This window comes from Pieris brassicae, chromosome Z (assembly GCF_905147105.1).
Source record: "Pieris brassicae chromosome Z, ilPieBrab1.1, whole genome shotgun sequence".
NCBI lineage: Eukaryota > Metazoa > Arthropoda > Insecta > Lepidoptera > Pieridae > Pieris > Pieris brassicae.
This window is the reverse complement of record NC_059680.1, coordinates 11,199,095-11,215,710: the sequence shown is the minus strand read 5'-3', so window position 1 is coordinate 11,215,710 and position 16,616 is coordinate 11,199,095. Positions and strand designations below refer to the sequence as shown.

Sequence of the window (16,616 nt, the reverse complement as noted above, 5' to 3'; positions counted from 1 at the left end):
CCGCTCCTTATAAAACGCTTGTGTATACTCTTTGAAATATATTTCAAGTCAAGTCTTAATATAAAGGTCGATATTGATACTGAAACTACACACTGCATGTGCATCCACGTGTCCTTAATATTAATTTTATAATATATTACTTATATTTATTTCCCAATCATATACCGTATTGAGAATATTATTAACCTAAACTATTTTAAAACTATCTTAACTAATTTAAAAAGTCACGGTATTTTACCTTTAACACAGGCATTTTCTCGATGCCTTGCGATACTTATTCGAACCTGCCAAAATAACCACCAGGTTTTGTGCTTATCCGAGGGAGGCGAGACCAGAGAATTCAATACTATTGTCATAAGACAAAATAATTCAGTAAAGTAAATAAATAAAGTAGAGATGGTAAAAAGAAATTAGGTAACGACTGTTTTAAGCAGAGCGTGGACCGTTTACACTTCCGATTGTACCAATAAAAATCGTAACTCAAATTAAACCCGTCTTCGTATAAAACTATAAATATATTTTATTTGGCCATTTACTAAAAGTAAAAGGTTGTTTTTAGAATTGGAGTTTATTTATTACAGAAATATATTTTCTCTCTATAATATTTTATTTCTTTTCACACAGATATTTACACGTCAACGAAATTCATCTGGTTGAACCCGAGACGTTTTCTAACCTGCCTCGCTTGGAACGATTGTAAGTGATATATATAATAGTGGATTTAAATTATATTTTATTTTGCTTAACATTTTTGTTGTATTATAAAACTCGCAAGTAGCAAAATATTTTTGTGTCCACCATACTCGCATAATATTATATACAATGCCTGATGTTTTTATAAAGTTAAGTATCGTGAATACATAAGACTATTCGGTTAGTAAAAGTAGCGCTGTATTTTCTATATTTCTTAGTAAATTTTTATATTTTTATTGTTTGTAGATATTTGCATAACAATAATCTGAAAACGATTCCACCCGGCTCTTTCCGAGGACTGCCGAAACTTCAAAAACTAAGACTCGACAGCAATGCCCTAATTTGTGACTGCTCCATGCTCTGGTTTGTTCAAATGCTTTCTGAACATAGCGACATGAGCATTGCTGCCACTTGCTACGGACCAGGAGGAGTCACCGGTTCATCGTTGGCTACCATGAAAGCAAGCGATTTTAACTGCAGTACGTTTGAACAATGATAAATATAACTCTTGTTTTAAGGAGTTTCAAAGTATTAAAAACTTAATTCCTTTGCAGAGCGACCCGAATTTAAGAAAGAGCCAGAAGACGTTATTGTTAATTTTGGCAGAGACGCTATGTTCGTCTGTTCAGCTTCAGGGGATCCAGCGCCAGAAATTGTTTGGTTCCGTGATTCTGCTTTACTACCTCTTGAAAGCTCAAGATATGAATTAATGGATAATGGAACACTGATGGTGCACGAGGCTGATGAAACTGACATAGGCATATTTGAATGTATCGCTAGAAATCCAGCCGGTGAAGTGCACTCCAAACCTGCAAAAATGTTACTACATATGGATGAAAATCCTAAAGGTACTTTCAGCGTCGTACAGCGTGATGTGTTGTAAATCTTAGGCTGTACATATTGTTATACTATAATCGGTTCTGTTTCAGATTATCCTTTATTCACGATTTTACCGCGGAAACAACTAGCAAGGCTTAATCAGCAATTGGTAACCTTTGATTGTGTCGCTAAAGGAAATCCTAATCCACATATATCATGGACATTTAATGGCGAAAGAATTCTCCTCTCTGATCGAGTATCATTGAAACACAATGGATCAATGGTCATTGAAAAAATTCAGAATTCAGACGCTGGAACATACACATGTGAAGCTGAAAATATCCATGGCAAAATATCATCATCAGTATCACTAGAAGTTATGGGTTAGTACATCCACCGGGAGTTAGTAAAATAATGAATAATTTCCTTCTATAAATAACTCATAAGATTTTTTTTTGCAGCTCCACCCTCTTTTATAGTGGTTCCAAAGGATGAACAAGTGGCTATAGGCGATAGAGTAGAATTTACTTGTACTGCTCGCGGCGTACCAAAACCAGTTATAACATGGTTTAGGAATACAATGGTACTACCCCCAAAAGATAACATCGTTCTGTCTGATGAAAACCAAAATTTGACGATTACTGAAGTTACAGAAGATGATGATGGTCTCTATCATTGTCGAGCTGAAAATTCAGAAGGTCTTACTGAAATTTCTGCCATTTTAAAAATAGATGATTATCAAGTCACAGCCCCTAAAATTATATTACGACCCGATGACGTAGAAGCATTTAAGGAATCAACTATTCAGTTACCATGTGAATACGAAAGTGAGCCGTTGGTGACTGTGGAGTGGCGGAAAAATGGTAACCGCATAATCAATGATGATAGAATCGTAGTTTCTCTGATTGGAAGCTTAATAATAAACAATCTTACATTATCCGACACCGGTAGCTATGAATGTTCAGTTTATAATGATTATGGACGTGATACAGCTTCTGCATTTATAACAGTGAAAGATCATATTTTACCCGGCGATGAATACGTTAATATTGCTTTAACTGAAGCTACCAGAGATGTTGACCAAGCTATTGCCCGAACAATTGAACAAATGTTTACAAATAGGAGTGGTACAAGCGTCCACGACCTGTATCGAGTAGCTCGTTTCCCTAATGCACCTGCAAGAGAAGTTGCGAGAGCTGCTGAAATTTATGAAAGGACATTAGATAAAGTGCGTGATTACATACAAAGCGGATTACACATAACCACAGTGGAACCTTTTAATTATGAAAGCATTTTATCACCAAAGCACTTAGACGTTATATCTCGACTGTCAGGATGTGTGGCCCATAGAACACCCGAAGATTGTTCCGATATGTGTTTTCATAATAAATATCGTACAATTGATGGTACTTGTAACAACTTTGATAATCCAACTTGGGGTGCGTCACTAACACCGTTTAGAAGAATTTTGTATCCTATATATGAAAATGGATTTAGCCATCCAGTTGGATGGAACAAAGAATTAAAATACAATGGATTTAGTTTGCCAAGTGCCAGATTAATATCAACAAGTGTTATAAGTACAAAAAATATTACGGAAGATGATAATTACACACATATGCTTATGCAATGGGGACAATGGTTAGACCACGATATAGACCATGCTTTACCATCCGTAAGTGATCAAACTTGGGATGGAATTGACTGTAAAAAAACATGCGATTACGCCGCACCGTGTTTTCCTATTGACGTCCCTCCTAATGACCCTCGTGTCAAAAATAGGCGTTGTATTGACTTTGTTAGAACTAGTTCCGTATGTGGATCTGGTATGACATCTGTTTTATTTGGGAGACTAGAAGCACGAGAGCAAATTAACCAATTAACATCTTATATCGACGCATCTCAAGTTTATGGATTTGAAAAACCAGTTGCTGAAGACTTAAGGGACTTAACCACAGATAACGGTACATTACGAGTAGGTGCAAAGTTTCCTGGAAAGAAACCTCTATTACCAACGACTGGTATTAATGCCATGGACTGTAGGCTTAACTTAGAAGAAAGCACTCGAGCATGTTTTGTAGCAGGAGATATCCGAGCCAATGAACAAATCGGACTCGCTGCAATGCACACAATTTTCATGCGAGAACACAACCGACTTGCAACTAAACTTAAAGCTGTAAATCCATTTTGGGATGGAGATAAAGTTTATCACGAGGCACGCAAAATTGTTGGCGCTGAAGTACAATTTATAACTTACTATCACTGGTTACCCTTAATCCTTGGGCCGAAAGGTTACGCTTTGTTGGGAAAGTACAAGGAATACAATTCTCAAACTAACCCTTCAATTTCCAATGTATTTGCCACGGCAGCTTTAAGATTCGGTCATTCGCTTATCAACCCAGTTCTTCACCGTTACGATGAACATTTTGAAACTATACCTCAAGGTCACTTGCTTTTACGTAATGCATTTTTCGCACCATGGCGTTTAGTTGACGAAGGTGGAGTAGATCCATTGATAAGGGGCATGTTTATGACCCCAGTGAAATTGAAGACTCCTACCCAAAATTTAAATTCTGAACTTACTGAGAAACTGTTCCATACCGCACACGCTGTCGCGCTTGACTTAGCTGCTATGAACATTCAAAGAAGTCGTGATCATGCTATTCCACCCTATGCAAAGTGGCGAAGTTTTTGTAATATGACCGAAGTAAATGATTTTGATGACTTAGCTGGTGAAATATCTGACAAGTCGGTAAGGGACAAACTTAAAGAACTATATGGGTCTGTTTACAATATCGATGTATGGGTGGGAGGTATTTTAGAAGATACAACTAACGGTGCAAAGATTGGTCCGCTCTTCCAATGTATACTAATTGAACAATTTAAAAGGCTGCGCGATGGTGACCGACTATGGTTTGAAAACCCATCAATGTTTAAACGAGAACAACTTAGAGAGATTAAAAAAGTTAGCTTAGCTCGCATCTTATGTGATAACGGTGACAACATTGACACGATTGGTGAAAACGTATTCGTGCTCCCTGATATACAAGATGGCCTGATATCTTGTGAGGATTTACCCTCTATTGACTTACGATACTGGATGGATTGTGAATCTTGTAACGACGACTATGAAGAAGAGAAAAAACGAGCCAGAAGAGATGTTAATTCAGACACCGGCCACAACTCTTTTATTGAAAATAATAATCGTTTAGAAATCCTAGAAGATTCTCACAGCGAATTATTCAAAATTATTGATGTTTTGCAACAGAAGATTGAGCTTCTAGAAGAAACTTGTCAAAAACATTAAATGTTTGCATTTACCATAAAGTCAATTACAGTAGTACATGTCAGATTACGTTAATATAAATGTCTATTATATGGTTCGTTGTCAAAAACAGAGTTCTTTATGTAATTGTAAAAATAATAAGTGTAATTTCTCATGGAGAACTTGAATGTTGTAATAAAAAAAAACAAAAAAAAAATACAAAAAAATTAGACGTTAGTATATTCAGGGATCATTATATTACTCTATATGTGGTTTAAAAATCAGGTTAAGTGATTGTTTTAGATCTATGTGCACTAAAATCTTTAAAAAAAAATAAAAAAAAAATAAAACAAAAAAATATATAAAAATGTGTACACCTCGATGTTGTAGATCGTAGCAACCCTTAATAATTTTTATCCCATGTGGTCCAAATATTCATGAATTTATTTAAAATAGCTATTTCTCGACTTTACAAAAGTTGTATTATTTACGGTTGACTCGTCTTAAGTATTAATTGCAGGGTTTTCTAATTACAATTAATCCATCCTAAATGTATGTGCTAGACTATTGTATAATACTTATTTACAATGTGTACTGATGGTGTCTATTTATTACTCTTCTACATGTATATCTATTCTAGGGTCTAATTCGAGACTAAGGGTAAATTATGACTACCACATGTCAAAAACTTTTTGACATACGAGACTTGCAACTCTGTATCTTATAATAGAGTAAGTTTGCTTTTTTTATTTCACATGTGCAATCACTATTTACCCTACATGTAGCGCTTTTGAATTTACATTGCAATTAAACGTTCATTTCTGTAAATATGTTTTGTTTTTATTTGCATGAAGGTTGTGCTTTTTATATATACATAAGAACAAGAATAATTATCAGGTTCCGTCCTTATGCAAAATTTGTAGGTAATCGGTAAGTATCCTATTACTATTAGACCTACTTAACCGTACAGTTTAATTTGCTTAATTTTTAGCTGTTAAATATTATAATCACATATATTTTTTAACGATTTGACTAGTCGCATTTTAGTAATTTTCTAAATCATTACTGGAAAACAATTTAGAAACTTCTTCATATGTGATAATTGTTAAAATCGAATAGGTACAACTAAAATGTATATATTTTTTTAAAGACACTTAATACTGTACATTGCACTGTTGTATGAACAAGCGGGCTTACATACGGCCGCATCTCATTTAACATCATATGAGATTGTGGCCAAACGTCTGTCCAGTGCCAAGTAGTAGTATAGACACCGGCAAACATCTTGAACAGGGCTTTCGGCGGACGATGGTGCGTGGTAACGTGTCGATCGCGTGATTGGTAAATCAGTTGACGTTTGTGTCCCGCGCTGTGTGCGATGCGTAAACTTTCCCCCACTCCCTTGTTTAATGCTCAAAAAGTTTGCCGGTATCTGTAGTAGTAGTACCTGTGCAAGCGCATTCTTAGAAACTACCTACGACTGGCTTTTGGCAATGTTGTAGGGTTTTCCTACTGTGTGACAAACAGACAATATTATTGTGTTTTACGTAAATACATTTTACTGATTTTGAAGGCTTTTTATAAAATTCAAATGTAAGAACTATGCTTTTTGTTTAAAGACAACGATTGAATTTTCTTACTGTCTTTAAATCTTGTATGTAAAACAATTGTATGTGTATTTAAAATATAAATAAACTTAGCATTTGTTAGGATATCTGTGTAGTTTATTGATGTGTAGGTACATTGCATGAACATGGCGTCGAATTAAGTGTACATAGTCAACATGGTATCGTGTATATTATTTTTCAATATTAATGTAAATTATGAACTTCAGTCGCAATCTTCATTTCTGAATTTCGTGTTATTGGCGCCGCACAACTTCCTCCACTCCCCCGTATCTTCAGCAAGCCTCTGCGCCCGAGTCGTGGTACGACCTACTGGATCGGGCCAGTGAGTAGGGAGTCGGCCTCGAGGTCTGGTGCCCTCCACTCTACCAGTCACGATAAGGTTTTTAAGGCTTTCTGGACAACTTTGTGTTACATGTCCAAAAAATCGGAGGATGTGTTGGTAAAAAAGTGTCGAAAGACGATTTTTTACTTGTAACACTAAGAAACAAACGTGTCCATACTAAAGCGTGGTATGCACACATTTGTTTCCCGAGCAGTCCAGGAAATCCTAAGCATCCGCCACCAACAGCACATTTTCAGAGTATCTATTTTTCTCCTTTCAGATGTCCGTATTTTCCAGGATTCAGAGCTATATACCTTTTCTTCGAACAAAATTTCTTTGTTATTAAGGAAATGTTCCGGTCTTTCAATAAACACAACAGTTTTTTGTCCTTAGTCATCTGGGTTCTTCTTCGGATTTAGTTTTCACTTCTACCTTTTCCGCTTAACAGAGAAAGTAACTCGCCTACTATTTTTAGATCCTTCAGTGCACTAGTGCGTGTGAGTTTAACTGAACTATCGATTATCATCACTTTAGTTTTAGATTTATTTATGTGTAGTCCAAACTTCTTACTTTCTGTCTGCACTCTCTGAATTAGTTCTCCTAAGTCATGTTCATTTGATGCCAAGAGGGTGGTGTCGTCGGCATACCTAAGATTGCTGATTTTTATTCCACCAATGGATACTCCATTCTCCCATCAAACTAGGATTCTTCGCATTATATATTCCCCATATATACTAAACAATTATGGGGATAATATGCAGCCTTGCCACAGTTCCCTTTCGAGCTTAAATAGATTGGAAATCACATGCTTGATCCTCACATCCTATGCGTGGGTGAGGTACAGATCCTATATACGGGAACGTTCCACAGGTGATCTCACTGTACGCAGTAAATTCACATTGGACATTATATAATCAAGCATTTCAGATGTTTTGAATTCTAAACAAGAGCTAAAGATACGATTTAGACAAATTATTAATTAACTTCAATAGCTTGCAATCTGATAGGTTTTATTCTAGTAGGTTTTGTTCTAGTAGGTTTTATTCTAGTAGGTTTTGTTCTAGTAGGTTTTATTCTAGTATAGTTTATTCATAGCAGAGCTTCAGTTTAGTGTAGAGTTTAGTGTAATGCTGTAAGCATTTCCATCAGAAAATTATGACCGCAATTTATAAAACAGGGGTCAATTTTACAAACGGCGGTCGGATTGTTTTTAGTCTTGATTTTATGACTTGATTATTGTTTTGATGTAATTTGTGACAAGAAATATATCACGTCATTATTATTTAGTCTTCATTGTAAGTAACTTATAATAGATAACTATCTAAGAACGACATGAGAGGTAAAATCGTTAACCCAGAATACAAAGTGAGAATATAAAACTTAAAACAGGAAGTTGGCCCGTTTCACATCTTAGTGATTCGTCTAGAGCACTGCTCCCAACTTATTTCTGCTATGCCCCACCTAGCCTTTCTATGATTCTAATGCCCCCAACACATAATTGAATTTATCACTTAATAAAGTTAAATAATAGGTTTTAGGAAGTTACTATGAAATTTTTAACCGTGAGAATAATTACATTTTCAAAACATATTATGAAAAACCGAAATTCAAATTCCAAATAATTTAAATGAACTTTCGAATAGCTTCCTTAACAATCAGATTAACCACGTGGCCCCACTTTGGGAAACGCTGTTCTAGAGAATATCCCAGCGATATTTACTTGACGTTCCATTTATGATAGCTTGTCACTGTCTATTGTCATTTATGTCGACAACGACTATATACATGAATATATTCGTAATACTACACTAACTAGATTTAAAAAAAAATTATGTACATCAAAGTTTGTCATCAAGGCAAGCAAGGCATTTTGACAAAAAAAAATCAACAGGTCTGACCCAACTTAAATTTTTTAAACAGTATGCCCCAAACAATATTGTACCAATCTAAAAACAAGCGTTTACATAAATTTATTAAACCTCTCGACCTCTCAATTTGAAATACATAACATATTTTAAGACCATCTGGAGGCTTAGTCAAAATGCCTTAACAATATTATGAAGAAAGTCAAAAACTAAATTTGTATGAAAAGGATAGTTCGTGTTGACAAATTTTCATACAAATTTAGTTTTCGACTTCCTTAACTGATAAGGCATCTCGACTAAGCCCCGTAATGATACCGAATACAACTTAAAAGAAATGCCACGATTATTTCTCAAGGCGCAAAGAAAGTAAACTATGAATACTTTTCAGTTGATTAAATGGAATTTTATTTTTCACAACACGGTCCGTAAACGGTCCGGTACGTAACGGTTTGGTCTTAATTTTACAGCCAACGTATTTTTTTTACCATAGACAAATTAAGGTTTATCTTATTATCTACTGTAATTATGTAACAAACTGTTTTTTAAAGGCGAAGCTTTATACGAAGTAAGCATGAGAATACGATCTACCAGAGAAGGAAGTTCAGAGAGACAAATGTATAGCCAAGATTATTTTATTATTACGTACATCTTTACTTGTGCAGTAGATTTATTACAATTATCTTTTATCCACGTGCCACAGATATAAGATATAAGTGGCGACTTTTTTGAAATATTGGAAATAAACATAGTTTAGTCCAGAATAGTGTACGTGGTTACCCACGTACACTATTCTGGACTGAAAATGTTTAGAACGGGCCAGTTAGAAACATTGCTAATCAAACTTTTTTTAATTTCAATTTTAGAAGTCTTCGGTAACCTAATCTGCATGCATCTGCAATATTGCATTCATTTGGCATTTGTTTTTGTGAATTAGCGGCAAATCTAAAATTCTTGTTATACGTGAAAATGAACCAAACGTGAGAAAAATTTCGGTCAATGATTTATTAATGCCCGCCTTCCACTGCGAGCGGAACGGACCCATTACGGATTCCGCTACAATCGTAACGATGATTTTCATACATGCCGTCTCCGCTTTGGTGGAAGAAGGAGAAGAATCATCGTTACGAGTATAGCGGAGTCCGTAATGGGTCCGTTCCGCTCGCACTTGAAGGCGGGCATAAATAAGACTTTCGTTGTGGGCTTACTCAACAACTAAGCTATGATAGGCTGTGATTAGCATTTCTTAATGAAGCCCAATCTCGTGTCACTACTTGCAACGGTTTACGGAGGTTAAGTGTGGGCGTAGCAATCTCAATAATGATAAGAGAGTAATCTATCAGCAGATACGGGAAAGCCTAGGCATTGTTATGAGTCAAGTTCGAAAAATATTACACAAACATTTAGGCGTCAGGAAGCTTTGTACCAGATGGATTCCCCATACTTTAACCAGAACGACGACCAGAAACACCTTCGCATAGACTGATGTCGCCAAACCCGAAACCAAAAGAAAATTAGCTCAATGGGTGTTTTCTTTCGAGGATCGGCCAACTAAAGTAAAGGAAGAACTCGAGGAAAAAAGATGATTACCCCATTCATTGGTCGGAAAGGTCATTTCGCGACAGTTGTGCTAGATGATGGAAGGACAGTTAATGCAGACTGGTATGTCAACTGTTAAATTTTTGACTATGGCAGGTGTCGAAATAATGAGACATCCGCCATACAGTCCTGACCTGGCGCCCTGCTACTTTCATTTATTCACAAGAACTAAAAATAAAATTCGAGGTATTGGCTTTACGAGCCCTGAAGATGCGGTGAAAACGTACGAAATGCCATAGAAGAGACACCTAAGGAAGAAGGAGCCCAATGCTTTTCTCAGTGGTTCCATCGAATGCGACGATGTATAAAAAGAAACGGAGATTACTTCGAAAAACAAAAGTATTGGCAACTTTCTACATTAACCCGTTTTTAATTTTCTAAACATTTTCAGTGTTACCTAAGTATCATTCTGTTGAATTTAATTCAATATTTTTGAAATCTGTCCAAAAGATTTTAAGTTTATTAACAGACTCAGAACTTTCATATTTATCATTTTAGTTTAAACTACTCAAGGCTTAGAACAATTGTATAACAATAACTAATTGTCTCTGAACTTCAGTAGATCGTGGTTCGACCGTGATTGACCAGTTGAAGCTGAAAGAGTTAAGATTGTAAAATAAATTGGAGAGAGATTAGAGATAGCAACGTAAACATCTATATACAAGGGCGGTCCGATAAGTACCACGGAATTTTTTACAGTAGCAAGAATCAGAGAAATTTCATAACAATGAAAAGTGCTCACCGCCCGATAGCACCACTATTGCTCTTGCGACAGTGGTGCTATCGGGCGGTGAGCACTTTTCATTGTTATGAAATTTCTCTGATTCTTGCTACTGTAAAAAATTCCGTTGAATTGGACGCTACGTTTTATTTTGACCGCGTGTGGACGCGAGCGTGTCCGCGGATTAAAAAAAATAGAAAAAGTGGAATATCAGTCGATTCGATGCTTATTTTAGAAGGAAAATCGCGCTGCGAAATCAAAGAGTGCGTGGATGTTGTGTACGGTGACTCTTGTCCTTCGATAGAGACCGTGAAAATTTTAAAACGAGTTTCAACGCGGTAGCACATCGGTTTCTGATGAGCGACGTCCATGTGCCCGGAAAACGGCTACCACGGAGGATAACGTGATAGGTGAAAGCTGTCAGCGCGATGGGTGCCGCCTTAGCTCACTCCGGACACCAAACGAAACCATGAGGCTATTTCAGAGCAGTGACGACGTTTGAGCGCAATCTGAAGGAGTTTCGTGTCTGTCGATGAAACGTGGATACATTGGTACACACCAGAGATCAAGGAACAGTCAAAACAGTGGACTTCACCCGGCGAACGTGCTCCAAATAAGACGAAGACTGTCCCATGGGCCGGAAAGGTGATGACCACCGTTTTTGTGACTCAGTTATCGCCGCCACGGTGGCCTCCAGAAGACGTATTTTTCAGACGGGTTAAAGAAGTTAGAACATCACCGGGTCGTGTGTAATAAACTCGAATGAGATTATGTTGAAAAACATATAGCCACATTTCCAAAAAAAAAATTTTTTTGTAGGCTACTTATCGGACCACTTGGTATGTGAGTTTTGTATTGGGCCTTATTTGTCACGTAGGCATTTTTTTTAAATTACCTTAGGTACCTTTTAAATTTTAAAACAAAAAACTTGGTGTTAAAAACAGTAAGAGTTTAAGAATAAATGTCTATCGTCCTCTCAATATGAAATTCGTAACATATTTCGATAACATCTGTAATGATACCCAATACAGCTTATAACACTTGTCTAGCCACAAGCGTTTCACGCAAGGTGGGAAATGCTACGATTATTTCGCAAGGCGCATAGAAAGTGTCGTTTGTAAACAATGAATACTTTACAGTAGATTAAATTGTATTTTTCTCAACACAGTAAAATGTAATAGATGTTCTTAGTGTTACACCTAACGTAAAAAAGTAGTAACCATAGAATTATTATTGTTTTTTCTATTGTCTACTGTTATCATACTTGCATAAGTTTGCGATAAAATGTTTTAAATAGCGAATGCATTGTAAGAATACGATTTACCAGAAAAGAAAGTTCAGGGTGACGATCATATAGGCAAGTTTATTTTATTAATACGTACATCTTTATTTGTGTAGTAGATCTATTACAATACTCATTTATTATATGTGCCATAGATTTACATTAAATTATAAAAACTGTCCAGAAGTTTTTAAGTTTACTAACAGAAACAGATCTTTCTTCTTTATAATGAATAACTATACAATACTAATAAATATAACAAGAACTAATTATCTCTGAACTTCGGTGGGTTGTGGCCAGATGATGCTGTAAGGTTTAAGATAGAAAAATAAATTGAAGAGACAGATTAGACATAGTAAACATCTATTATATGTGACGTCCATTTTTGGCCTTATGTTAGTAGCTTTGTGTAGGTATAATTTGGAAAAGGAACGACTAAGAACTTAAAAGTTATAAAATAATTGTGAAATGGGCTGTGGAAAGTATTTTAATCAATGATTATGATTGTATAATTATTTCGTAGTACATGGAACAAGAGGCAGAGGTTTTCGTTTTTATCTATGGTTACTGGTCGGCCATTATTTTTAATTGTCAAGCATCTTGTATCTAGCTAATTTTTCCCACAATTTGAATGCAGCTGATATTAATTTAGAATTGTATCGACGAATTGTATATTTTATTACTACTCATATTTAATTCAATAGTCCTTGTCCTTTGTTTTTATGCAAATGTTATAATATGTTTATAAACTACTAAATTTGTATTCGGTATCATATTTGATATTTCACATCAATTTGGTTAGGAAATTGTGGACTTGATTTATTACTGCGTGTTGAGTTTATCTAAAACTCTTATGTTTTACTTATATTTTTAATAACCGGATAACATTGTATTAATATAAAAATAAACAGGGTTTGGGTTTTTAGACCACTTAGTGTACCTATTCATAATGATATATTGTGTGGAACGAACTTAGGTTAATAAAGTTAGTCGGTGGCCGAATTTTCCATGTTCCATACTTTTTAATTAATTTTATCACTGAAGTGAAACTTCTTTATGGGAGTTGGAAAAAAATTACTGTCACATTTTTCGGATACGCGTCACATTTTCCCGTTACGTTATATTTTTCTTGTCCCTACCACGGTTAATTCGAAGAGATTCGAAGCCATTAATAACAAAAATATATAATAACAATAACAATGATAGGAATAATTCTATTACAATTAATGAAATTTTGTAATAATCTAAATTAAAGTTGTATATAGTAGACCATTTTTTCGAAAAATAAGCTTATAAAGAAGTTTCACTTCTTACGTGTGTACACGCACACATTTTTCGAATGTATAAATTTACCTGCAGCTCTACCATGAGCTAAAGTAAAGTAAGTAAAATTAAGGTGTTAAAGTAAGAATGTCAACAGTTTACAGCGCCTAGTGGTAAGGCGCAATATATTTAATATAATATTTAGATAAAATCTCATGGTAGTGATGCGGCAATGATAGCTCGCAACAGCTACGCACTTTTCACTTGCCAATTTCGTATTTACTACGCCTATGAAAATTTAACCAGAAATTGCTATCAAAAAATTAAATTTCGTTCGTTCACATTTCATTTTAAACCGATGTTAGGTTAATAACCCTTTGTGAATTGCATTAGTGAGTTGTCAATATATGATATTTCTCGAAAACGTTTTGCTGTAAATGTCTAAAAATTTCGACATACCGTTAAAATTATTGAACTAAAAGCTCTACTTTTAGAATCATTTTGGTAGAAGAATTTTGTTGGCGAATGCTATTACCTATTTTTAATAGTTCTGTTTGAATTAAAAAATTGTATTAAAACCCTTTTGATGTGAAATACAACAATAAAAAAAAAGAGTTGTTTTCTTTCATCACCTCAATGTATTTAGAAAAGATTCATCTTCATTCCACATTCAATCGAAATCGATTCAGTCCTGTGGTGCGAATTGTAATAGACATTTTGTGGAGCTTTTGTGACTATGTCATAACGTTAAGTATCTGAATCTGTTCATTTCCGCATTATCTATATTAATTAAAATGAATCGCAACATATGTGGCTAAGTCCAGACTTCAAAGATGGCTGGACCAATTTGAATTTTTTCCTTGAACTCTGAGGAAGGCTTTTATGGAGAGAGAAATAAAACAGTTTTATTCTGGAAAAACTAACTTCTATAGAGTAGCATAGCAAAATGGTCCATATGTGATGTGCCTACTAAAGGTAGGCTAAAAAATCATATTAAGGCGAAACAAAATTGGCAGAGGCAGCTTGACAATTCTATATTCTTATCTTCTTTTTGACATTCATAAGTGTACATTGTGTTACCTAAATCAATAAATTATTTTTGACTTTGAGTGTACTTCTGCCTTTTTAGTATTTAAAGATTTCTTTGAAGCAACATTGAAATATGCACCACTTAATAAATACTTATATAATTACAAATGATAGACCATTTTCACAGGACAATTTTATGATTATACTTCACATTCTATAAATGATATGGAAAAGGAAAAATCCAAGTGTCATACACAAAATATCTATTTATAAATATATCTTAGTCATAGTTTTGAGTATTACCACACTGAAAAGATTGAACAAGACAGCTAGATAAAAATAAAGCTAACAATTGATTGAACTCATAAAATATTACTTAGTTTTGTTACATATAAGTGACATGGAGTGACAAGGACAAAGCCGTTATAGCTAATTCAGATTTAAAATGTATACATGATAACAACACAACTTCATTTTATAAGTTATACTATTCTACTATATCACATTTAGGTAAAATAACTAAATTATTATCTTTTAAACACCAATATATTTTGTATGACGCCCTATGGCCAATAGTTGATTTTTTGTTTTATTCCTTACTTCAACTTCCAGAAACGCTATCTTTTTCCCTAATTTTTTTGTGATAGCCTCCACTTCCACATGTTCACCTTCTCTTGCAGCATTTAAATAACTGAAATAAAAACAGAAGAGATTAAATTACAGTAAGCCACCAACAAATTATTCAATTATTTGTCTGTATTGAGTATAACCATGAAATGTTCTTGAGAATATGTGTAGAAACTATAAAAGCAACTTTTTTAAAAGCATGTAATTATTATACAAGATTGAAATTTTTATCCCATTGTTACATATAGCATTTATAACTAAATTACCTTATACTTAAATCAATAGACACTCCTCGTGTTTCAACTGTTTCATTAGCTGTTAAAGCATATGTAGATATGGCATCAACTAAATGTGCTATAAATCCTCCATGAAGAGTTCCTCTCTGATTTAGATGTTCAGGCCCTACTTGAAATTCAGTAAGTAATTTTCCATTTGTACAACATACAACTTTGACCTGATTAGATGAAACATTTTACATTTACTTTTATCCTATATAAAATATGAGTGATTTTTCTTATAGAATTATTAAGCTTTCACTTATTTTTTTCATAAATTTTCAGTTGATGAATATGAATACAGAAACTAAGTGGATAAGGACAACTGTTAATATGGGAAGCATATTGAGGGGGGAGCATGAGGGGGCTCATTGTTAATATTATCCTAAATAGGTCATTAAAAGTTACATGTATAATTAAGATACTTTTTTTAGTCACCACGCTAGGAATGGCAGATTATATGTATATACAATTTAGTCAAATATTTGTTTGCTTTAACCAACAATGGCTTGTGCGCTCGGGAGATGCTAGAATTACTTAATATATTTAATACTTAGTAGAAGTAGAGGAAATAAAGTTAGATAAATATTTTTATTAATACCTTACGTAAGTTTTGATCAAAACATCTCGTTGTTGCCATGGTTTTTGTAAATAATTCTGCCACTTTTGCTGCCTTATTACTAGTCATTATTATACATGAAACTCAAATCGAACGGATTTAAGAATTAAAGATAATAAATAAAGAATATAAAACAATTTTTAATTACAATTAAAAAAACAGAAAAAACGTATTTGTTTTAATGCCATGACTGTTCGCGGTGACAAATGATAATTCACATCTTTTGACCAGATATGCGGACATAACAGTGACAACTGACCAAACAAAAAATATTTTTTTGCCTGCATTTTATTAACCAAAAATGTAAATTATTTTTGATTCTACACTATTCTTATATCAAGCTTTTATACATCACATAATAATAATACTTTTGCAATTGTTTTAATATACCGTTATTTAAAAAAAGTAACAAATAAGACAAACTTGTAACTAATGCTACCAAAATATAAGCAAGACGGATGAATGGCTACACTCATGACAATAGACATAGTTGAAAATATTCGCTATCGGCAGTACTTAACAGCTAATGCAATGCAAATTTAAATGACAATAAATAATATTATTTATATTATAAATTACATGACTAACGCTGGTTTCCCAAATAAGGATAGT

At 34.2% G+C, this 16,616-nt stretch overlaps 2 protein-coding genes across 2 annotated transcripts in view; one reads left to right on the top strand and one right to left on the bottom strand.

Annotated features, from left to right (window-relative positions):
- The window catches only part of LOC123718472 (peroxidasin), a 29,333-nt gene extending 23,728 nt beyond the window's left edge, over positions 1-5,605 (top strand). Inside the window, exons 3-7 of the mRNA XM_045674989.1 lie at positions 625-696; positions 940-1,172; positions 1,248-1,541; positions 1,623-1,895; positions 1,974-5,605. Of these exons, the coding sequence (XP_045530945.1) occupies positions 625-696; positions 940-1,172; positions 1,248-1,541; positions 1,623-1,895; positions 1,974-4,819 (3,718 nt within the window). The 3' untranslated portion in view covers positions 4,820-5,605. The remainder of the gene's footprint in view (positions 1-624; positions 697-939; positions 1,173-1,247; positions 1,542-1,622; positions 1,896-1,973) is intronic.
- Positions 5,606-14,138: 8,533 nt separating this feature from the next.
- Positions 14,139-16,205, bottom strand: LOC123718530 (acyl-coenzyme A thioesterase 13-like). Its single transcript, XM_045675131.1, has 3 exons — positions 15,987-16,205; positions 15,377-15,564; positions 14,139-15,174 (listed from the first exon to the last, which is right to left on the bottom strand). The coding sequence occupies exons 1-3, from the start codon at positions 16,071-16,073 to the stop codon at positions 15,018-15,020; spliced, it is 432 nt and encodes a 143-aa protein (XP_045531087.1). The 5' UTR covers positions 16,074-16,205; the 3' UTR covers positions 14,139-15,017.
- Positions 16,206-16,616: the final 411 nt, after the last annotated feature.

What these genes read in the sequence shown, in the direction of transcription:
- LOC123718530 (XM_045675131.1), bottom strand. Translation starts at nt 16,073, where the DNA reads ATGACTAGTAATAAGGCAGCAAAAGTGGCAGAATTATTTACAAAAACC. An exon ending in TTGATCAAAACTTACGTAAG is followed by an intron (nt 15,565 to 15,986) that starts GTATTAATAAAA and finishes TCATCTAATCAG; the next exon opens with GTCAAAGTTGTATGTTGTAC. An exon ending in TCTATTGATTTAAGTATAAG is followed by an intron (nt 15,175 to 15,376) that starts GTAATTTAGTTA and finishes TTTTTATTTCAG; the next exon opens with TTATTTAAATGCTGCAAGAG.